Genomic DNA, 23,542 nt, shown 5'->3' with positions numbered 1-23,542 from the left:
AAAATCAGTAGTGTGACTTTTATAGTTATTATTAAAGTAACAATCTTATTATTCAATTTTTTTTATTTGATAACAGTCTAAAAATACTTTGTACTTCCTTAAAAAAACATTTATACTGTGAATACATGTGTATAAATAACTCAATCAAAACCTCACAATAAATATGTATAAATAAAATCGCACAATAATATCGTAACATCCCCGTAAATTCATAAAATCACACAATAATATCATAACCCCCCAAGATTGATTCAAAATTTCAAATACATAGCAGAATAAATTGCAATAAAATTTGAATAAAAATCCAACAGCCCAGATCAAACAAACATGATTAATAACGTGCTATTAATTTTGTTTAGCCCAAGAGAGTCAAAACTTAAAAGCTTTGGAAATCCGAAGGGGGGAAAAAAGAATCTAGAACTGATTGCATTGGTGATGAAAATTCCATTGACAACTCCATTCCTCACTACTTTTAGAAAGGCCGGTTTCACCCGAGTGTAGTTTCAGGTTTTGTGGCAGAAAGAAGAAACTTCAGCGGAGAAGGTAAGGATGTATCATGTATGTAAGTTGAATGGTCTGCAAGAAAAGAAAGTTTTCTGCAATCACTGTTGAAAGATACTGCATGGAACTGATAAATCTTTTTTCCATTCCAAGAAAGAAACTGAGATCACAAACCCATTTTGACCCATTACATGGGACCAAAAAGATGATACAAAAGTTCCCTTTTAATGGCTATGCTGATGTTTAGTAGTACAGCAAAAGAGGTTAACCCAGCGTTGAAGGGTTTGAACCAGAAAACCATCATGGTTTTTTTGTCAGTTGGTATCTTTTATTTGTAGCAGTACACGTTGGAGCAGTAAGACAGAGAGGAAAAATGCTAGAAAACTTTTCAGTGGTAGTAGGAAAATACAAGCAACTGGGAATTTAATTGGCAGTGGCAGTGTCTATTGTAGGTTAATAGTGACCATTATTGGAGTGAGTGAGTGGAAGAGATAATTAGACGCTCTTTCTTTCTTTTGAATTTATGACTTTGTTAGGCTTTTCCCAGTTATTATTATTACTTTTTTTCGTATACAATTTAACCTTTCCTTCTTTGTCTCTAATTCTTGTCTCTCATCTTCATGTGTGTCAGAGGTTTGTTCTAAAAAAAATACACATCTCTATCCTCTTTCATTTATTTGTTTTAAAAAGGTTTGATGCTGGTTATTATGATGATATAGTATTATTAATCTATTCCTCCAAAACTTACTCTCATCACTTCTTTGTTTGCAACCTGTAGCATACATTCTGCTAGATTTTTTTGGATGCTTTCTTGCACTGAATTTCACCCTTTTGCACTTCACTATTTTAAACTCAAAATTTCATCAGTTCCGGGTGTCACATTGCAGTGAGCACCACTTGTATTGATTCTGCTACTACACTTGTTCACCTACATTACATGTTCCTTCTCTCAACACCCAGAGGGAAATTCATTTGACTTTGTTCACATTTTAGTTTAAATTTGGCATTTTTTTTTTCACTCCAGTTAGTTTAGTGAGAGGGAAATTATGGGCAAAGCTACAAGGTGGTTGAAGGGGTTGTTGGGAAAGAAGAAAGAGAAGGATTACTGTGGCTATTCAGGCTCATTGGATCTTGACAAGAGGGAAAAGAAACGATCGGAGAAGGATGAAGTGAGTCACTTTACTCCAACCAGTGTTACCACCTTTGACCGTACTAGGTTCAGATCCTTTGTTGCCCAAAAAGAGAATGTGAAGAACAAGCACTCCATTGATGTGGCTGTTGTGAGATCAAAAAGCTGTGACAGAGGCACCTTGCTTATTGGAAGCATGCAGGGCTGGGCTGCTGTGTTGATTCAATCCTTTTTCAGAGGTTATTTGGTATGTCACCATTTTGTCTCCTAAGGAAGTTCAAATCTAATTGGTTTTAATACTGCTTTTTTGTTTTTACCCTCCTTATATGATGATGTCTGTTTACACAAATTCCATTTGCTGAATTGCATTGTTCTAGTACAAGATGTGATTTGCTTGATTCTTACTCCAAAGCACTTTTTTTACATCATTAATGAAACAGTGCCTTTTTCATTTATGGACCGCTGTCAATCCCTTCCTCATTTTCACCTAATGTTTTTAATAATTTAAAATTTTCAACTCATTTGCTTAAGGCTGATAATTTCAACACCTACTACCTCTTCAGTGTTATAATGTATGATGCAAATGTTTTGTTACGCTTTGGCTTTTAGTATGTTCTATCAGCACTTCAATTCAATCTTTATTATAATTTGTTGCATTCAGGCGCGTAAGGCTCTTAGAGCACTCAAAGGATTGGTTAAGATACAAGCTCTTGTTAGAGGGTATCTAGTTCGAAAAAGGGTTGCAGCAACTCTTCACAGTGTGCAAGCTATGATCAGAGCTCAAGCTGTAGCTCGATCCGCGCGAGCTCGTCGTTCCATGGACAAGGAGAATAGATTTCATCCTCAAACTCCTTCCAGAAAACACGTGGTAGAAACTTGTTCTACTTCCATCCTTCATTACAAAATGACTCTCTTATCCATCAACATTAGTCATATTTTTTATGTTAATATTTTTTCTCTTGTAGCAACGGTTTGATGAAGCAAGAAATTATCAATTACCCAATAGAAGGGTACCTATATGCTGTAAGGCACCCTTTAATAGATTTGATGGGAGTCAAAAAGTTGTTGAGGTTGACACTCACATGCCACATTCAAGAAGTAGGAGCATTAACACTGCAATGTCAGAATGTGGAGAAGACTTGAACTATGAAGCAATGTCATCCTCTCTTGGTTGTCCAGTTCAAGGTCGAATCTCACTTCATGAGAGGCAACACCCTCAAGAGTTTGAATGGCTCTTCAACGTTGATGAAGGTAATAACAAGTTCTCCACAACACACAACACGCCTCGTTTACAAAAATGTATGCTACCAGGTACTCCAGTGAAGAGTGTTTGTGGAGAAACCTTCTTCAGGAATTGCTCCAATTTCCCTAACTACATGGCTAATACTCACTCTTCTAAGGCCAAACTAAGGTCTCACAGTGCTCCAAAGCAAAGGCCTGAACTCAAGAAAAGGCTTTCAATCAATGAAATGATGGCAGCAAGAAATAGTGTTAGTGGTGTGGGAATGCAGTGGTCATCATCCAACCCGAAAACTCAAGAAGATTACTTTTTTTTTGAAAGGGTTATTTAGGCATGCCGCGTCAGTTGGAGAATCTAAGATGAAAATAATAATATTGGACAATGAAGTGAAGTGGCTACTTTTAAATTTCTTTTTCAGATGTTCTTAATAGAGTGAGTTTTCTTTCGCACACTTGCAACAAACGATTACTCCTATTAAAGATTAAAGAACCTGGTTTGGTTTTATTTTATCACATTATGAAAAAGAGTCAGAAGACTTTGCATACTTACTAGCATCATGAGTCATGACCTGTGATATTTATGAATGGATATTGTTTTAAAAATTTAATCATTTCATTTTTTGTATAAAAAGTTGAATTACATCTTATAATAAACATCAACAAACAAGAAGATAAGACATATGTTAACTTATTGGTTAAAATGTATTTTTTTTTCTCTTTATTTTTTTAAATTTGTGATTTTATTTTCCTTATTTGTTAATTGAGATATTTGATGTCTTACTTTTAAAATGTTTGTAATTTTAGTAACTCATTTTTTAATTGAGACATTTTGTCTCTCATTTTTCAAAAATTCGTAATTTTAGTTCTTGTGATCAATTTTACGTTGATATGTATACTTTATAAAACATGTGTCTATTTATTATCTATATGAAAAATATTTTTTAAAAATTATTTAATTACTAATAAATTTATTTTTTTAAAATAAATATATTGTCAAGTTTAAAATTGAAAAAGATGGATTAAAATAACATTTTTTTTTAAAAAGTGAAAGATAAAATATCTCAATTAAAAAATAAGGAGATAAAAATGACAATTTTTTTTAAAAAATGAATAATAGAATGTTTCAATTAAATAAAATTACAGATTAAAAAAAATAAAAAGATAAAAATTACATTTTAACTTATCTTATTTTTTAGCGAAATAAGTTAACTAACGCTCTCAGCAAGAAATAAAAGATAGAAAGTTGTTATTGTTGATTGTTATTATTTATTATTTATTATTATTATTATTATTTTGTTGGAGAGAAATAATCTTTAAAATTTTTAATGTACTTGTAAAATAAATTATAATAAAAAATATTTTTAATTAATATCCTTAAAATATTAGTCAAGTTAGATTCTCTTAAAAAATATATATTTAAAAGTTACGGACATAATAAGTAATAATCTTGTGATTTAAACACGGGATCAAGAAATCAGTTTTGCGTACGTTCATTTTTTTTTTGAAGGCAAATAAGGTATATATATTAATAGAAAAAGAAGGATATACATCTAAACAAAAGGTGAAGGATGTACACTAAGGTACTATACAGAAATATCCTATCTCATATATACTCCAATAATAACCCAAAATCAAAAGAGTGCCTTTCCAAAAGTGTGTATTTTCTGAAATATCCATCATAGACAGACCAGAGGATTCATGAACCAAGATGAGAACTGATATCCCACAGCAAATCCCTTTTTATATGCTATCCATTGCCAGGCAATAGATTTAATAGCCATCAAAATCCCCCCTGGTTCTGGCTCTTCGCTGTTGAAAATCACACTGTTTCTAGCATTCCGTAATAACCAACAAGCTGCATGCCAAAAAACCAATTTGATCCTCTTGTTCGTGGCTCCCCCAATAGAATGACCCATTTGATCGTATAAGTGATCAATGTGTCGAGGCAAAACAGTATGTATTCCCAACCACCCAAATACCTGGTTCCAAATAGCTGATGAAAATGGGCAAGAGAGGAACATATGATTTTTGTCTTCAACAGCATCTTTGCAAAAAGAGCAGGATCGAGGGAGGTTTCGGATGATGATACCACGCTTTTGTAACTATGTGGCAGTTGGTAACTGGTCAAAGAGAAGCCACCATGAGAATACTAACACCTAATAAGGAGCGGGCATTTCCAAACGTGTTTTTTGTGTGTGAGGGAAGAACATTGCCCAATGATTAAATTGTATTTGTTTCTATTAATTTTATTAAATAATAATAAACAATCAATTGATTGGTTGGTTATAAATGATTAATGTGTTAAAGTTAAGATTAAATTATTTAGGTACTCAAATTTAATTTTTGATAAAAATAATTATTTATTTATGTTTTAATTAAATTTCAAATTAGTTAGACTTTTTTTTCTTCTAATGAACTAGAGTGTTAAAGAATAAAATAAATATTCCCACTTTTGCATTCAACATTAGGTATAAAACAACACATATCATAAGAAATAGATACTAATATTGCTATATAGGAGTTTATATTAATAAATTGGCCTATTAGCTCAGCTGGTTAGAGCGTCGTGCTAATAACGCGAAGGTCGCAGGTTCGAGACCTGCATGGGCCAATTATTATTAGTTTTTCCATTATAGCTTTGTTTGATGCACATTTTTTCCTCAGTAGTGGTGTTTAACATTCTTCTTAACAGAGCATAATTTAACAGATTTTATCATTCATACCCTGTCCCTGTATGAAGTGAGTGAGACATAAATGGATCAATTGGTTCACTTCAAAACAACTAAATGACCAAAACTAGACTAAACCAGTCAACTGGTTCAATTTATTGTAATTTTTTTGAGACAATTAAAAATTAAATATTATAAGTATTGATACATCTTTAATCTCTCTTTCGAAAAGGATACATCTTTAACCTAATATAATAATTGATAATTATACTAATTATATTTCATTAATTTTTAATTATAGCAGTTAATTAATATTATTACAGACAAATTTAATTTGATTTTCTTAATTGCCAATATCATAATAAATTCTAAATAACAAAATTAATTTTTTTACCATGAAATTATAATATGATATGATAATTACAACAATTATACCTATTGCCTTCAATGGTTCTATAACCGGTCAAAAACCTAGGTTAGATAATCCTTTAATCAGTACCCACAAACTAATGTTGGCCATTTGATTTTGTCTTCCTTGCCCTTGTACCTTGTTTATATGTGTCTTTGTTAAAATTTCCCCGTAATAAAGTTTCGATTTTTTCCAAGTTACGCTATTAGGCTATTCAAGGCCCACTATGGGTCATTCTGATGGGACGAAATGAAATACCCTGAACATACTCATTATCTCCCATCGCCGCTGCATTCACAGTTTTCAAATCTTGGTCCACAATTCAAATATGAAAACATGAGGGGATTTTGAAAAATTAAAACAGTAGAACTATTAGTGGTATACTTTTATGATTTAAAGGATTGGCAAAGCCCTAACACAACAATTACATGTTCCTATTAGTGAAATAATAACAAATAAAAAGTGTAAAATTGCTTTAGTTTCGCTGACATTGGCAGTTTCATTTTTAAAATTAAACACCCACAAAATGTAAACGGTATAGGACTATATTCTAAGTTAACTTAATCAATACGATTTTTTTTTCATAAAAAAAAGGTAAAATCAGAGGGAGGGGAAGGGATTGAGAAGATAGAGATGTAGGGAAAATGATTGTTGTGATTTCAACAAAAGATGAAAACACAACTGCCCACTTTCTCAAGACAATATTGCAGGGAACTCTTTCGGAAGAGTGCATTGATTGTAGCACAACACCGATACACACAATCCCCGCTCTTCAAATATACAAAACCAAAACCTCTGAAATTTTAAAATAAGGGCTACACTACAGAAAGAAAACAAGGAACAGACATAGCTAAATAAGAGCCACATATGTCAGTCATGGATGAAGTACGATGGCTGCCCCTGTGTGTGTATATATATAGGGAAACAATCAAACCCTAAAGTGCCTGAGAATATCAACCTTTACTGGACCTTGGGCTTGGAGTAAATATATTTAATGGACCATCTCAAAAAACTAAGGCCCATGTTATTCTCGCCCCAATTTCTATTCCCACTCCCCAGTAACTTTTTTCTGGAATTTCCGATCCTACTCTTTTTTTTTTTTTTACTTTTCTCTCCCTCTTTTAAGTTTTAACCATTTTCTCTTCTTAGTAAAAAAAAAAAAATATCTTTTCTTTTCCTCAAGCATTGGAGGCACATTATAATAGTCAAATTCAGTTTATTTATTTAATGAAGTCCATTTTTAACTTAAATTCAACTTATTTAGTTTATGAAATAATTTCAACAAATGAATTATAAAATTAAGTTTTAAATTATATTTGAGTTGATTCAGTTTATTATCCGTCCTAAGTTCAAATTCCTTTTTTTCCAATGCATTTTCAATTTTTGATACTTCAATCGGATCCCATCCCATCTGACCGTACTCTCCTTTCCTACATTTGTAACGTGCTTACTGTATCACATTTCATTTTTCACCGAACATGAAAATCTGTAGTATACAACATTGCTTTAAGAAACATCTAAGTGATCTAACCTTGTGCCCCCACCCCCTAAAAAAAATTCTAATGCACCATTAGATGCTTTAGTGAAAACGTTCACCTAAACAAGTCCTTGATTTCATACGACCTACACATTTTGCAATTTCACAATCAATTATAAAGTTTACCCTGCTAATTTATAACGTGATTTCATACGCACCAACTGCTCTGACCTCATGGTTGTTGCCTCTCAAGATGCGAATGCCATATTCATGTAACTATGATCAGGATGGATCCACTTGAGACAATGGAGCAATTATCTTTGCAGACTTTTAAAATCCTCTTAGTGTAACATACAAGTGTAATTATAAATTATTCTTGTAATATAAAAATTTAATTTATTATAAGTACTGTTCCCTCAAAATTTTATATATAAGTATTCCACCCGCTATATAATATTTTTGGATCCGCAGTAACTATCATGCTCTTTGAATTGTTTTAACTTCAAATGGGAATGGGAAGCGAAAAATATTTGACAGCAATAAGAATTCAGAAAATGGTAATGCAGTATTTAACTAATAAAAAGAATGAACTAAAACACAAATACATTATAAAAAAATCGAATTAATCAAAACATCGGGACAGAATACTACAGTACAGACAAAATGAACATGAAATATAAGCTTTTTGGTTCTTCGTCAGAAGATTATTTCAGCAATATCCAACTTGAGTACGTTTCATTCGTAGGCATGGAAAAGTAGGTGCACATGCAAGGCGGAATCGAAGAGGTTGATAGAAAAGATCTAGAGCCCCTGCTCAATCAAATCATCTCCCAACCTCTCAACGATCATGTTGCACTGTCCTTGGATCAGAGGTTCCTCACAACTACCTATTACCAGAGCTTGATTAGTTTTTTTAACAGTAATCCCACCCGCACCCTGCACAATGTAACATGCAAATGCAACCCAATAAATTAAATTGTACCGGTTCATGTAACATTTATAAGAAATAGTTTGTAAAACTCAATTATATCACTGAAAATTAACCATTATCATAGACACTTAATAGTCGTTTAAGACACTTGACAATTAATTTTGATACTAATTGATTGTTGTGGCTCAGAGAGATCGTTATCTATAAAGGGGTTGATCAGAAAGGTTGAATAAAACATCCTAGAGTGTCAAATTACCAACACATTGACTCTTACAATGTTAGCTAGAATAGACACTTAAAATTTGAATTTATTAAATTTATTTGAAAAAAGTGTTCTTAATAAAAAAGTTGTTAATTATTTTCAAAATGTCGTATACGATTGGTCGTATAATTGTGGTTATATAAATGTTTTTTATGATATATCTTTAATTACGAGTGTAAAAAAATTAGTAAAATTTAATTATTTTTTTATCTTAAAAAAGAATTGATGCAATTCCGAATGGAATAGGTATTATAAGTTTTTTTTATGGGAGAGACTATCAAATATGTAGGAGGTGGGCGAATTTCTTCATATATTTTATTGTATATATTTTATATACTAATCTTTATACTAATTTGGTATTTTTTATTTACTAATATTTAAATTGAAACAAATAAATATTTACTAATCTTATTAATATTGAACTTGATAAAAAAAGAAGTTTAATAACTGAAAAATAAGATTTTGAAAGAAGTTTCTTTGAATACTAAAATTACATATTGAATTTGGATTTTTGTATCTATAATTCAAAAAGTTTTTGTGATTATTACCGAAAAACTGAAATAAAAGATAGGGTAGAACTATGACAGTTATTATATGGGGTCTACCCAATGCTAGGTTATTACGGAATAAAAGAAATGTTAATAACATATTCTCTATTATTGATTAAAATTTATTAAAAATTACATATTTTTGTAAGTCTGACATGTTATTTAATGACTCTCCTGATTTTGCAGTTTTTAATAAGTTTCAATTAGGCATGATAAAACGAATTGGATCAACAAATCAACTCATCAGCCTATTATCAGTCTATTATCAGTGTGACAGGACGGGATGAAAAACCCAACTCATCAATCCAATGTGACTTATCCTGTCGATCCGCTAGAATCTTTAGCCCACCATTAGAAGACGGGACAACCCCACCTAACTTATTTTTGGCTGGACAAAATGGGTTGGACTAACCCATTTTGTCATCCCTAATTTCAACAAATGAGAGAATGTGTTAGGAGAAATTTGGTTGAGGATGTGTTGCTATACAATAATTTATTGTTTGTGTTAACCTATTATATGCAAAAGTATAGTGTGTACTGTGTGTGTAATATAGATGGATAGAAAAGAAGAAGCTTCTTGCCGCGAATAGCAGCTCCAGCTCCAGGTTCACCTTGAATAACAGTTGGGGCAAGGCTGCCAGGTTCTTCAAAATCTTTCATGATGGCTTCAATTTCTTCACCCTTAAACTGCACCAAAATTACATATATACTATTCATTTCAAATTTAAATAGGAATCACAACACAAATTAACTAATAAACTGACCTGAGGAAATTTGGAGCTTTGTGCCTAGACAGTGCTGTCGCGGCCGTCTAAATCGCACATGAGGTGGTCATCCACGTAGCTTTGCCAAGACATCTTCAACTCAATTCAACCTCCGCTAATTCTCTGAATGATTTGCAGTGTACAAAATAAATAAATAAAAGGAAAACAGAAGCAGAGTGAGTTATATATGTATATATTATGAATAGAAGAATGATACGTGAACACATTCATATTATAGACATGGTGGGTGTTCACTGAATTTTTTCCTTATCAATATGATGATGAATGATATGTTGGGATGTAATGTAAGTGGCCTTCACGTCTCCCTCATGAGTCATGATTATGTGCACGCATTAAGGTTCTTTTATCCAACTACACACACTCTTTCTTTAATATTTTCAAAATACACTACTTTATATTTTATTTTTTAAAATACATGACTTTTGAAGTTATTTGAGTAGTTGGGATTTGTCACCCTCACTTCATAACATTGGTTTTTTTTTTCATTTATTTTTTTTTTATTTTTAAATTTATGTTTTAATTTAAATTATTTAAATATTATATTATATAAAAATATTTTTTTATTAAAACATTTTTTTATTTAAGAAAATGATGTTATTAAGTATAATTATTTTTCTTATATTATTTAATTTATACAAGACTTAATTGATAGTAAACTTTGTTTGATAATATTTAATTTATATAAGATTTTTAAAGAAATTATTACTCTCAAATAACAATTGAAAATAATAAAATGAATTTAAATTATAATAAACAGAAAATAATAAAATGAAAATAACGCAATGTAATAACAATAACAATTTTAACATGAAAATGATAGAAATAATCTTAGTTTGAAAGGTGTTGTACATTCTTGTAATAATTAGATTATTGGTTTGATAAGAATAACTAAAATATCTATTGGACAGAAACGTTTTCAATAATTAGATTGTTTTGACATCTTTAATACGTTTTTGTTCATTATCAATTCTATTATTTGATACACAATTAATTTTTTTTTTGAATACTCTATATGAACTGACGGTTAAAAGAACAAGTTTCTGCTAAAAAAACCAATGGTCAAAGCTTTATTTTTAATAATTTAAATTAAAACATAAATTTTAAAAAGCCAACATTTAGAAGTCGGGGTGACAAATCCGAATTTTTCAAGAACCTCAAAAGTCATGTATTGTGGGAAATAAAATACAAAGTAGTGTATTTTGAAAATATTGAGAAAAAAATGCGTTGTTGGGTAAAAAACCCATTAATTAATCACCTCTCTCCATACCTTCGTTATTATGCATATTTTTAATACATTCGTTTACATTGATGGAACAAAATTAGACGAAAGTTTAATTAAAATGCACTTTTGGCTTGGGCGCTTGGTGCCGGGCTATTCATAAGAACCAATTTACTATGTCCTTTCTATTAATTAAATCTAATTATTTTAACTAGTATATAATTAATTTTAAAAATATTACTGACAAATATTATATTTATAGAATATAATATATTTATTGACTTTAATAATTGTAATGCTCATACATGTATATTAAACATATAGTAACTCATTGGATTGATCCAAGTATAAGATTTCAGTGTATTTACATGAGTGAAAAGAGAATTTTTGTTAAATTTTTATGTGTGTAAAAAACTTTTAGATTAATGATAATCATATATTAGGAGTGAAATTGGTCTCAAGCTAAATAAGTTTGAAGGACATTCATAATCTCTTATTCAAGAAAAAAATATAATAACCTTTTAACTTTGACAAACAACAAATATGTATAATTTTTTAAAAGAATCTCCTCCCCTCTCTATATATTACACTAATATATATATATATATATATATATATATATATATATTATGTATTTTAAAATATATTTTGTAAATAAATCTTTTAAATAATAATAAAATAATTCAGTTTTTAGTGCGCACACATATATACACACAATAATTTACCTAATAATTTCTATTCTTAATTATTATTTTAATAAATATTTTCAATTGAACTAAATTAAAAATACAATAGTTGATATCGTCTTAATCTCTCTCTATATATTTAAAGTTATAACGTAGATTATAAAAAGCGATTAATCTCCTTGCTTTCACTAAAATCATTAGTAGCTTCTTAATATATCTTTTACTTCTCTTTTTTTTTTAAAAAAAATTTATTTACTATTTTTTAAATATAATTAAGGAAATAATACTTAATATTATTTCAAACTTTTAAAATGACTAATAAATAGATATATATTTTTTTTTTCTCAAAAGAAGACAGATAAATCATTTTTCTTATTTCTTACGGAAGTGGAAACCAAATCAATTATTCCTGAAAAGAACTAATAAAAGAAATACAGAAAATTAATTAAAGAACTAATAAAAGAAATACAGAAAATTAATTAGTTGACAAAAAGAAGGAAAATGCCGTGAGATCATACACCTATATTTCAAAAGGAATGACTAAAAACAAAACTGAAAAGGTTCATCTCATATCCGCAATCAATAAAAATTCTCTGGGATTTATTTTGGCTTGGTGAGAATGAAAAAGCAATTTCATTTTGCATGGAACTTCCTGCTAACGGATTCGTAACAGGGGACATTGAAAACTGCAAGGCAAAGACATGGCAATAGCATTTTGTATCAGGAACAAACCGAATGCTTGAATTAAATACTACTAAGTAATTGATTGTTACCATCCCCATATGATGTCATAGTGAGAGGTGAGGAAATAATCTTCTGAGAAATTTTAGTGATATCATTCAAAGTGATTCCATCTACTGCATTTAAGAACTCCTCCAGTGGCTTCCTGAAATGGGTCACATCACAAATTCTCATATTACAATTTAAGTTCATGATTTAAGTGATGCTTCTTGAATTGAAGTAGCAACAGGGGAATTTAAGTGAAAAGAAAAAAAAAAGTTGGGATTGAAGAATGAGAGAAAAAATAGATAGGCCTCTGATCATAAGTCAATACCTGCCTTCCTATATCCTCTGGCAATCATCTGCAAAAGCAATGAGTTTTGAAACACATGACGTACTATATGAAATCAAACCAACCCAATTCCCCTTTCTAGATGTGACAAAGCCTGTAGAGAAATCCAAAATAGATCATAATATAGAAGGAAGCAAAGATGTAAGAGAGACACATTATTTTTAATTCAGGTGCGGAGGGAAGAGTAAATGAAAGAAATTCCATATCATTCAAACTACCAGTGAGAGTTAGAGAGAGCATACTCTGGACTCTAAATTCATTAGAACTGATGACTTCGTGGATACCTTGGCAAAGTCAAGTTGTACCTGTGTAACTGCCATTGCAGGAAGCCTATATTTAATTTGGCACATATCAGGATTCACAGCAAGAGACAAAAAGCAAGGCAGATTAAACCTTGTCCCGGTGATGCAATTGCTATTGATTCTCTGGCTGCTAAATCCACAGCTTTTGCCACAAAATCAGAGCCCTATATTGATGCATAAGAAAAAGTGCTCAAATTTGATACATAAAGCAGTAACTATTACTGTAAAAAATTCCAAAGAGCTTAAAAGGAGGAAAAAGAAAGAGAAAGTAGTCGATAGGAAAACTAGTTTGTGCAAATTATGACAAATTATATGAACAAGAGATTGAAGGGTCACTGACACCATGCAAAATTCTACAATTAAATTTATAGTCGGATCAATGTTCAAGGCAACCTCAACTCAGAAGTACATTTTAAGTATCTTGTGTTGCGTTAGCAATAGATCATATAACGAAACTTATTTTTCTAGACACACTAATCCAACCTTTCAATGAATCAAAAAACAAAAAAAAAAACAGCAAAAAACAGGCATCACATCTACGTTCAGCAAAGATTGTGCCTTACTGTGCTTGCATATATGCCAAATAGCCCTGTATTGTTGAAAAGACTGTTGAATGCAGAAAAAGAATGAATCTGTTGATGTTCATTCAAGACACGAAGAACTGGATTCCATTGCATATAAGCACAAGATAAAGCATTAGAGATGATATACTAATATATGAACAGAAAATAGTGAAATTGACTTCATATAGCCAAGAAAAGAGTAAACTCTTCTCAAATGGGAAAAGTTTATAAATACAAATATATAATGGCAAAGGTAAATCAAACATTGGCCAAAATCAGCTGTAAAGTAGAAGAAGATATAGGTAAAACTTACACAGCCTTGAATGCATCCCTTTTCCAGGCCCTCCAGCAGAGAACGACCCACCTCCTCCCATAAGCATCTGCACGACTCAGAATTATTACTTCTATTAAATTGTTTCTTTCCTCCTTTTCTTGTGCATGAATGCCAACAGAAGAAAATATGCAAATCCATAGACATGCTATATCTTGAAATCAGAATGACTCACACAAAGTGAGTACCTGTAGAATGGTCAAAGCAATAGCTTCTTTCTCTTTTTTCCAGCCACCAGGCACTTCAAAAGCAATAGCTACATGTGCAACCTGCCCTTGTGACAGTTCTTAGTAGATAAGTAATTATACACATCATTTGGAAGGGGACGAATAAAAAAAGGAGAAATATAAGTAAATGCAAGTAGCCTTTTATCAAATTAATACCCACCCCTGATTCACCTTGACGACGGAAATCTCCACCAACATAGTTAGATTTTGGTTCTTCAGGACGGGGAACACTTGGTAGATCAGAGAGAAGTGGTTCAGAAACAGATAAAAGTTCTTCATGCTCAACCCCAGATGCTGCAAGTACCATCCTAGATGCAGTATAGTTCTCCTGATTTTCCACATCCGACAACATTCAGATGATCAAATGATTGTCAGAATTATTATTTTCTTGAAAGTCTTAAAAGCAAACTTCTATTAACGAGTTCAGTTGCAAGTTGCAACACAAGAAGTGTAAAAAACTTCTGTTTGTCAGAAATTTTAGTTTTGAACAATTAATAACAATAGCTTTGATGCAGTATAAAAAAGGATAACAAATCTTACAGCAACAAATTCCTCTAAAAGGGAGCTATTTAATCTGTTCAGTGCTGTTTCAGAAGCCAAAAGTGGATTTGCCAATGCCCCAGAATAACCAGCAGAGTGAACTGCCTCCAAAAGTAAGCCCTGGGGATTGTTTGATAGTTCTCCAAGCTCTGCTTTCACCTTTCGAAGCATTTCGAATAGATGGTTTAACAAAATCATAAAGAACTGCTATATATACGGCAGAAAACAACACTTTAGTGCATAGAGGAATGCTAGCGACACTCTCCCTCAAAGACTCTCTATGATTATGATTGGTTAAAATTTATTAGAAATCATCAATTTTGGTAGGTTTTCCTTCTCATTTAATATAAAATCAGGAGAGACAATCATTAAATGATAAGCAAAACCTATCAATGATAATTTTCAATAAATTCTAACCAATCATAGAGAGAGTCTTAAAAAGAGAATCTTAGTGCATATATACCTCTTCATTGACCTCCCAATCCAAGAAGGCCGGGTTCCTTACACAGTCAATCAACAACTCAATCATTTGTGGAACATAAGTTTTTAAAGCATTAAAAGTGTAGCCCATCTGCTCGCGAGAGGCTGAGGCTCCTACATTGCCACCAATTGCTTCTACTTCCCTCACAACACGAAAGTGACTTCGGTTTGCCGTGCTCTTGAAGGACATTTTCTCTAGCAGGAGAGACGCCCCGCTTGACAATGGCGTCTCATAGAGTGAACCACAGTCAAGATATAACCCAATTGAGGCAGCAGGGTTCTGATAGACAACCAACCAAAACACACACCTCATTTAGACTATTAGTAAAAGTAACAACACTTATTAAACATGCCAAAGTAGAGAAAACTATAAACAAACACATACTGGTGAGGTTTCTGATGCTATTTTTAGACCATTGGGGAGAGTTGTGATCTTGGTGTTGCTTGGTTCAACAAAATCTGGCAGTGAAGGTGGCAGGGAAACCCCTCTAAGTGGGGTATCAAGAGGAGGAAGAGGATTGGAAGATTCCCCAGTAAGCCACCTGAATAAACCTCTTGAGGTTCCCAAGGTTCTCCCATTGCCCTACTCACATGTTTTAATCACACAATAACTGAATTTCCAACAAATAGAGTCTTGCTAGAAAAGAACCATAAATGCTTATTGAAACAAGAAACAAATATACTGCTTAACATGCAACGAATTGTGTCATCTATGAACAACCTAGGAGTCATCCAAACCGGTTACGCGGGATTCACGTACATCATTAAAAGAAGAAAACAAGCATTTCTTACAACGTACAATGAAACAAAAAAAGCTAGCTACAACAAAAACAACCTTCACCATTGAACCATCCAATAGTATGTTTTCCCCACAAAACCAATCAAAACGGAAAATTTATTTTCTGGGTGGTTTCCAAAAATTTGAAGAAAAAAGAGAAGTTTTTTTTTTTTTATTAATTATAAAGAATGGGGTTGGTATCTTGAGAGGAAAGAGAAAGAGAAGCAATATGGATAGTGACCTTGGGAAGGGTGAGACGTGAAGATACTGCTCTGTACATGACGAAAAGATTGAATCCCCTGAGACTGCAAAGGTGGCTGCTATGCTAATGCTAATGCTAATGCTTATTAATCCGAGTCTAATGAAGACAACCCAAAAATAGACTTTTGATTCATTCAGAACCTACGATGAAATTGTTGATTTTAATTAAGCTTACGTTATTATAAATAGTTAGTAGTAGTAATTTAGAGTGGATTAACTAGTAATGCTAGTGCCCATGCACAAGTTTGTTATAGAAGGTGCAAGTCACTACCCAATCCAACTTCCTTCGGCTTTGAATTGGGTCATCAGTTCGGGTTGATTTTGTTTTGGTTAACCCGATTATAGCAGTGAGAGTTGATGAATTCCAAAATCAATTAACTCAAGCCGCATCTAATATTAAATTCTTTTATGCAAATCTAATATTAACATTAATCATTATAATACAGTAACTTATTTATTCGTGTGTATTGCGTAAAAACACACTCAATATGTTTGTTTCTGGCCCCCATCGCCTTCATTTTAAATTGAATTGAACTAATTAGTTTTTTCATTTTTGTGACTGTGATCAAATGTTATAGGTAGACACTTATTTCGCATTATACTTATTTAGATGATTTTTTTTCCTAACTTTTCAAATATAATAACATTTTAATCAATTGATCTAACTACTCGATTCCAACCAAGCAATAGTAATCGGATTGGTTCCATTAGGAATTTTCATCCGAAAACAACGAACCCAAACTCATTACAGTTTCATCAATTTGGGTTTTATAATAGATTAAGTCTATTCTCTTGTAAAAAAAAAGGTTAAGTCTATCCTTGTATTCTCTACTCCCATTTTTCATAACGTTACTTTTTGTAATCTTTCTGATTGATGAGATTAAAATATGAAAAAAAAAACATTGTGGGACTCGTACCAACAAGTTTTTTTTTTTTTTTTTTATAAAAAAAATGATAATTTTTATAAAAGTATAACAAATATTCTTATTTTGTATTGACTTAAATAATCTTTTGGTCCCTATAAAAAATGAGTTTTTTTCTTAAAATTTATTTTAGCTTTTGAATATTTTTAGTTCTTTTGAAGATTTTTGTTTTGTTTTAATCTCTGTTGTGAAATAACAATATTAACCAATGATATAAGAATGAGATTAACAGACCACTAATCTATGACATCAGATGACGATGAATTAGGCCCATTAGAAATCAACAGACCTGGACTATATAAATGTTGGTCCAAATTGGTGGTCGTAAACAAAAAAAATAGGTACAAATCAAATACTGTACTATGATCTCCCTCCGACAATAATTTAGCTCTGGAGACTCAGTTGGTTCTAACGTAATATCCGTCCACGCCGGGTAGCTAGTTTCAATTTCTTTTATTCTATCCACTTGTTACTTCATACAGTATTTTATTGCAAATTAAATACTCTCGTGAATAACTAACTAGTAACTACTATTTAATTCCTTGCGCCATTACCAATGTTTTATCCTTCAATACATATAAAGTACTTGAGACTAGTATTTGCTAGGATTTCAGCTGTGCAGCTGAAAACTCCGAGTCCCACGAAAACCTTACGAAATTGAATTGTGGTATTACAGTATCCAACAGCACCATGCTGGATTGTGTCACTTCCCATGACAAAATCACCACAGCAGCTTCTGGCTTCGTACTTGAGGATGTTCCTCATCTATCTGATTACATCCCTCTCCTCCAAGTAAGGCCCTTACTTCCCCTCTGTTGATCAGCTATCAAATGAACCTATGTTCTGGTTTGAGCGGATGTATTTATATTACAACTTTAGTTTCTACCTAAGTTATATATGCCCTGACACTCTCCCAGTGGAAACCGTCAATCAACCAAAGATCATGCTAGGTATGATTTTTAAGATAGTTATTGTAAAGACTTTTATAAGGTCGATCAACCAGAAATCATGTTAGGTATGTAGGTTTTTAGATAATTATTATAAAAGTCAACAAACTTATTATATATGAAAATTTCTGATTAAAACTATGGACTTTTACTGTTATACTATATATATGTTTGATTTTCAACATATAATAATTCCTTTTTTTTAATCATGCAGACATATCCTGACCCGTTACAAGACAATCCTTCCTATTCTGTTGTTGCGTAAGCCAATCTGTTGGATTACTATGCTGTATAGCTACTGTTGGAATTGTCCTAACTCAATTGGTGATTAAGTTGGTTAATTTTTGCTTGCACAGGCAATACTACGTGAATGTGGATGATACAATTGCGCAACAGGTTGGTAATTTTTCACCTTTTTGTAGATAGGTTTCTATTTTTACCATTCTTGCAGTGTTTCAGAATTATTTAAACAAATTGATTTCCTTTGTGCAGATAGTTGTACACAAAAATAGTCCAAGAGGGACCCATTTTCGTCGTGCTGGGCCTGCTCAGAAGGTTTTACCTTCTTTTTTTTTTTGTCAAAACTGTGACCTTGATTTCATCAATGTAATTTATGGGGAAATAACAGTGATTTGAATGTTTGGAAGGTATATTTTGATTCAGAGGAAGTGCACGCTTGTATTGTCACGTGCGGTGGACTTTGTCCTGGTCTAAATACAGTGATAAGAGAAATAGTATGCGGCTTATATCATATGTATGGGGTGCACAAAGTTTTGGGAATACAGGTATCATTTATGTACCAATTAGCATAACTTATTATGTATGTGTCTGTATTTATAACTGACAGATTAGAAGCTTTATTTGCAATTTTTGACGGGTATTGGATGGTTTATGGTGAGGATGTATCGTTGAAGTGTAAATCTAGTGTTTGGTTAATTGTAGGGAGGATATCCAGGTTTTTATTCTCGAAATACAGTGCCTTTGACACCAAAGGTTGTGAACGACATACACAAACGTGGTGGAAGCATCCTTGGTACATCATATGGAGGACATGACACCTCAAAGATTGTTGATAGCATTCAGGACCGGGGCATTAATCAGGTTTATATACTTGGAGGATATGGAACTCAGTATGAAGCAGCTATGATTTTTGAGGTTGGTCTGAGTGCTGATACACAGTTTGCTAACTTTGTATTTTGTTATAATGATCTCCTGACAAACTAACTTGATGCTGACATACTCGTACTAATAAGATTTAGTTATTTATGCAGGAAGTTAGAAGGCGTGGCTTGAAAGTTGCAGTGGTCGGAATTCCAAAAACTATTGACAATGATATCCCAGTAATGATGCTTTAGTTGTAAAATTGTATATGTGAAAATTGTTATACTTTTATGCTATCATACTCCAAAGGAAAAAGGATTTGAGATTAAAGTGTCACCTATTTAATGTCATTCTGTATTTGAATTAGGTTATTGACAAGTCTATTGGTTTCGACACTGCTGTTGAAGAGGCACAACGAGCAATCAATTCTGCTCATGTGGAAGCAGAAAGCGCTGAGAATGGAATTGGTGTTGTAAAATTAATGGGGCGTTACAGTGGTAAGCTTCATTCATTCCTCTGATAATTTTCAACTTAAGTTCCATACATATGTTGAATGCTGACCTTTGTCACTTACTTTTTCTTTCATGACATCTTCCTCCTTAGAGTTTGCCATAAGAGACCTGTCATATTGAATTGTTCATTATTTATCATTAATCATGACAGTTTCTGCTGAGCAAAACAAGAAGAAATCTAGCTATCTTGAATTAGTTGTTTACAGTCACCAAATATTGACATTTCATGCAGGATTTATCGCCATGTATGCAACTCTTGCCAGCCGTGATGTGGATTGTTGCCTGATTCCCGAATCACCCTTTTACCTGGAGGGTCCAGGAGGCCTGTTGGAGTTCGTTGAGAAAAGACTCAAAGAACAAGGGCACATGGTTATAGTGATAGCTGAAGGTGCAGGTCAGGAGCTTCTTTCTGGCAACCCATCTATTGTTAATAAGCAGGATGCTTCCGCCGACAAGTTATTTCCAGATGTTGGCCTGTGGTTGTCCCAGAAAATTAAGGTAAAAACTCTGCAATTTTAGCTTATTTATTGTGATTAAATGTTGAATTCATTGAAAAATTTCAAGGTAGCAGCATAGATAAATGAAGTTATTTCAATTTGCTAGAAAAGTTGCAGGCATTAAGAATCACACTTCATCAATGATTTCATTTGCTTGGGCAACATTTGGAATTGTGAATTCTCTCGAAACTCATAAAACAATGGCTTTATCTAATTTACTAGATTTTCATGCTGCAGAATTTTCTATTTTTGTTTTTGCATTTAAATCTTTATTTGCTGAAGGATCACTTTGAAAAACGTCAAAAAATGGCTATAAATCTGAAGTACATAGGTGAGACGTGAGATCTCTTTTTTTAACTATATATTTTTATTGAAGAACAAAAAATTGACACCAATAAAAAAATTGTCTCGCAGATCCTACATACATGATCCGTGCTATCCCAAGTAATGCATCTGATAATGTATACTGCACCCTCCTTGCCCAAAGTGCTGTCCATGGTGCAATGGCAGGATACACAGGCTTCACCGTAGGCCCAGTTAATGGCAGAAACTGTTACATTCCATTTCATGTAAGTTCTTGCAACTCTGGCTAAATCTATTTGCCATTGTGCCAATTGTTTGATTCCATTGATACGTGCTACAAGACTTAGTTAGGCTTTGGTCCTATCCAAGTTCACCCTTATCTTGATTGGACCTGTAAATATTGATTCTTGCACTATATTACTAGTTCACCTTTAAGAGGATGCTGTTTTTGTACATGCAGCTTATAAACGAGGGAGAGAAGAGGGTTGTGATAACTGATCGGATGTGGGCAAGGTTATTATCTTCAACCCATCAGCCTAGCTTCTTGAATCCAAAAGATATCACAGGTGAAAGAGAGGAAAGAACGGTAAACCAAACCACAGATGGGCAGAACCATTCAGAAACAGCAGACTAAACAGGGCATATACAGAGCACAAATATTACAGCAAGTTAAAATGCCTTTAAAATGTGGTGATCAAGTTAAATGATCAAATTTAATTCACGTAAGATCAAATTATAGATCATTGACGTTGGATAAAACCAAATATAGTACATCTTCTGAGGTATTTAAGCCACAATGAGTACATCTATGTTTACGAACTTTTAAATTACATCTTAAATATCAAAAGAAAGTGGATCTTCTTAACAACATCAGCATCTCTTAATTATCTCTACTGAATACAGCATTAATAACCTCTTTCAGAACCTCGCAACCTAAAACTTTCATCTTTCCCAGACCTTCGGTTTCTAAAAGTTTTTCAGCTTGCTTTGGTACTACACACATTCTGTAACCCAACTTCGCCAATGTGTTAACCCTTTTATCAATTCTAGGAACCTGTATCATTAAATAAAAAAACCACCAGGACAAGGCTATAAAACAATCCATTTAATTGACTTAATGAATATAAAAGCAAGGAGGTTTTCTTAGAAAGCACAACAAAAAAGTGTTTTTTGAATTATCATGTTTCTCTCAAATGCAAAGTATTAAAGCTTAAGATCCCTTGAAACAAATGGATATGATGTCTTAGAATTTACTCTAGGTTGCATGGTTTCAATCAAATCCATTGACCCAATCAACTGACAGGCGCCAATTCCCATCTAACAAAGGGAGATTGTGGAAAACTCAGAAAACAGAATTGCAAGAGCAATACTCCCAGCCAAAAAGAATTCCTTTTGCCCAAGGCTATATAGGCTGAAGACTGAAAGAAACCGCAAAACCCTGGCATTGCAAATTCCCCTCTCTAGACAGATCCAATTACAGCTGTTTTCCCTCTCCTCATTTTTTATTTTTTAAATAAGTCAAGAATTTATTAATAAAGATGAAACCTAGACCTAAGCACAAGAAGTGTTCTCACTCTTTTTACTAGATCTCATTCCTTAGATGCTTCATACAAGTTATTTCCTCCTAATTTAGGTTTCTGCCAGAGAGTAGACTTGTAGTAAAGCTGAACTACAGTATCCACCTTCAACAGAAATGAAATCCAGGATTAACCATCTAAAATAAAAATATATATATTTATAGCAGGAGGTAAATGTTAACAGAATTAAAATAAGCCATAGCAGTAATTTTCTGTAGATTAATTTAGTATCAATATCCAATATTTTAAATTTTCAACACCTTTATTTAGCATCTTCTTTTATAACTTTTGGACCATAAGTATTTCATTTAAGAGTAAGAATATGAGGACATTGTTTTTAGTTTATGAAATTCTCCTTTGGCCCTTATGCATTTGTCAAGTTCAGAACCCTCAATATAAACAATCAATACAGAAAATATTAGAACAGTATTTAAATTTCTAACTTATCTATGTTATACAGGAGTTATCAGAGCAATGTGCAAAAGTTCTGACAGTATAAAAGAAACCATCTCCTTATGGTTATGGAAACAAAGACTATTATTTTTTGAGGGACTAAAAATGAAAGGCCAAAAGAAGATGATTATTTTTTGAGGGACTAAAAATGAACATTACCCTATTTGCAGGGAGCCAGGGACTAAAAACATATTAAACCCCTTAAAACTATTAAGAGGCTCATTAAAAGCAAACCTCTTCACCAGAGACATATACAACTGGAGGTCCTTCATCATCACTGCATTCTTTTGCTATCATTGCTGCAATCTTCCAATTCAACATCACAAACAAATCAGGCATTAATGACAGTTGACCAGACCATTATAGAAAGTAGACCATCAAATCCAGTTTTACCATCCAAAATTAACCTGTACCTGCAACAGCAGTGTACTTTTCCCAATACCAGGATCACCACCAAACTAAAGTTAAAGAACCTTCAAAACCACAATGAAAGATAAAGTTAGCCATGGACAACCAAATGTACTTTTTTCTGAAGCATCAAGAAAACTTGAATTAAAAAAAAAATATCATTATCAGACAATCAACTGGAAGCATTCTTATGAAAATTCAATTATTAAGATCATAGAGGGGAAAAACAGAAATAATGTTTTAATAGTGATTCATTCACCAAAAGCAGCAAGTCTTTTGAACTAATCCGAGCCACAAAACAAACAAGCATAGTTAAGGAAAAAAAAATTCAATGCATGACCATTCAACAATATTGGTTGTAAAAACAAATCATAGCAGGTGAACTGAAATTATGAAGTAATTGATATGGTTT

At 32.4% G+C, this 23,542-nt stretch overlaps 3 protein-coding genes, 1 long non-coding RNA gene and 2 other non-coding genes across 9 annotated transcripts; 3 read left to right on the top strand and 3 right to left on the bottom strand.

Annotated features, from left to right (window-relative positions):
- The first annotated feature begins 364 nt into the window (after positions 1-364).
- Positions 365-3,389, top strand: LOC114375924 (protein IQ-DOMAIN 14-like). Its single transcript, XM_028333791.1, has 4 exons — positions 365-543; positions 1,526-1,877; positions 2,292-2,498; positions 2,596-3,389. The coding sequence occupies exons 2-4, from the start codon at positions 1,548-1,550 to the stop codon at positions 3,199-3,201; spliced, it is 1,143 nt and encodes a 380-aa protein (XP_028189592.1). The 5' UTR covers positions 365-543; positions 1,526-1,547; the 3' UTR covers positions 3,202-3,389.
- Positions 3,390-5,406: 2,017 nt separating this feature from the next.
- Positions 5,407-5,480, top strand: TRNAI-AAU. Its single transcript has one exon. It is a non-coding gene; the product is annotated as a tRNA-Ile (tRNA).
- A 1,098-nt stretch (positions 5,481-6,578) lies between these two features.
- LOC114377750 lies at positions 6,579-6,719 on the bottom strand. Its single transcript, XR_003659187.1, has one exon. It is a non-coding gene; the product is annotated as a small nucleolar RNA snoR135 (small nucleolar RNA).
- A 5,708-nt stretch (positions 6,720-12,427) lies between these two features.
- Positions 12,428-12,743, bottom strand: LOC114373635. The gene is made up of 2 exons (XR_003658446.1): positions 12,629-12,743; positions 12,428-12,541 (listed from the first exon to the last, which is right to left on the bottom strand). It is a non-coding gene; the product is annotated as an uncharacterized LOC114373635 (long non-coding RNA).
- A 172-nt stretch (positions 12,744-12,915) lies between these two features.
- LOC114373634 (mitochondrial-processing peptidase subunit alpha-like) lies at positions 12,916-16,534 on the bottom strand. The gene is made up of 9 exons (XM_028331141.1): positions 16,390-16,534; positions 15,756-15,953; positions 15,355-15,650; positions 14,891-15,059; positions 14,511-14,678; positions 14,312-14,392; positions 14,106-14,172; positions 13,793-13,890; positions 12,916-13,393 (listed from the first exon to the last, which is right to left on the bottom strand). Exons 1-9 carry the CDS (start codon positions 16,426-16,428, stop codon positions 13,286-13,288), a joined length of 1,224 nt encoding a protein of 407 aa, XP_028186942.1. The 5' UTR covers positions 16,429-16,534; the 3' UTR covers positions 12,916-13,285.
- Positions 16,535-17,673: 1,139 nt separating this feature from the next.
- Positions 17,674-21,560, top strand: LOC114373386 (ATP-dependent 6-phosphofructokinase 3-like). Of its 4 annotated transcripts, none has more exons than XM_028330850.1 (13): positions 17,674-17,765; positions 18,009-18,124; positions 18,494-18,540; positions 18,636-18,675; positions 18,772-18,834; positions 18,927-19,064; positions 19,222-19,434; positions 19,551-19,619; positions 19,748-19,877; positions 20,125-20,390; positions 20,672-20,720; positions 20,804-20,958; positions 21,153-21,560. In XM_028330850.1, exons 2-13 carry the CDS (start codon positions 18,023-18,025, stop codon positions 21,324-21,326), a joined length of 1,446 nt encoding a protein of 481 aa, XP_028186651.1. In that variant the 5' UTR covers positions 17,674-17,765; positions 18,009-18,022; the 3' UTR covers positions 21,327-21,560. The 4 variants fall into 4 exon arrangements, with proteins under 4 accessions (XP_028186651.1, XP_028186654.1, XP_028186653.1 ...); XM_028330852.1 differs by having other exon boundaries at positions 17,683-17,745; XM_028330851.1 differs by lacking the exon at positions 17,674-17,765 and having other exon boundaries at positions 17,854-18,124.
- Positions 21,561-23,542: the final 1,982 nt, after the last annotated feature.

Source organism: Glycine soja, chromosome 11 (assembly GCF_004193775.1).
Source record: "Glycine soja cultivar W05 chromosome 11, ASM419377v2, whole genome shotgun sequence".
In the NCBI taxonomy this organism is placed as follows: Eukaryota; Viridiplantae; Streptophyta; class Magnoliopsida; order Fabales; family Fabaceae; genus Glycine; species Glycine soja.
This window is presented reverse-complemented; position numbering and strand designations above follow the sequence as displayed.

What these genes read in the sequence shown, in the direction of transcription:
- LOC114373634 (XM_028331141.1), bottom strand. Translation starts at nt 16,428, where the DNA reads ATGTACAGAGCAGTATCTTCACGTCTCACCCTTCCCAAG. An exon ending in GATTGGGAGGTCAATGAAGA is followed by an intron (nt 15,060 to 15,354) that starts GGTATATATGCA and finishes TCTATTCGAAAT; the next exon opens with GCTTCGAAAGGTGAAAGCAG. An exon ending in TTTTAGAGGAATTTGTTGCT is followed by an intron (nt 14,679 to 14,890) that starts GTAAGATTTGTT and finishes GTGGAAAATCAG; the next exon opens with GAGAACTATACTGCATCTAG.
- LOC114375924 (XM_028333791.1), top strand. Translation starts at nt 1,548, where the DNA reads ATGGGCAAAGCTACAAGGTGGTTGAAGGGGTTGTTGGGAAAGAAGAAA. An exon ending in CCTTTTTCAGAGGTTATTTG is followed by an intron (nt 1,878 to 2,291) that starts GTATGTCACCAT and finishes TGTTGCATTCAG; the next exon opens with GCGCGTAAGGCTCTTAGAGC. An exon ending in CTCCTTCCAGAAAACACGTG is followed by an intron (nt 2,499 to 2,595) that starts GTAGAAACTTGT and finishes TTTCTCTTGTAG; the next exon opens with CAACGGTTTGATGAAGCAAG.
- LOC114373386 (XM_028330850.1), top strand. Translation starts at nt 18,023, where the DNA reads ATGCTGGATTGTGTCACTTCCCATGACAAAATCACCACAGCAGCTTCT. An exon ending in ATGATACAATTGCGCAACAG is followed by an intron (nt 18,676 to 18,771) that starts GTTGGTAATTTT and finishes TCCTTTGTGCAG; the next exon opens with ATAGTTGTACACAAAAATAG. An exon ending in GTGCTGGGCCTGCTCAGAAG is followed by an intron (nt 18,835 to 18,926) that starts GTTTTACCTTCT and finishes AATGTTTGGAAG; the next exon opens with GTATATTTTGATTCAGAGGA.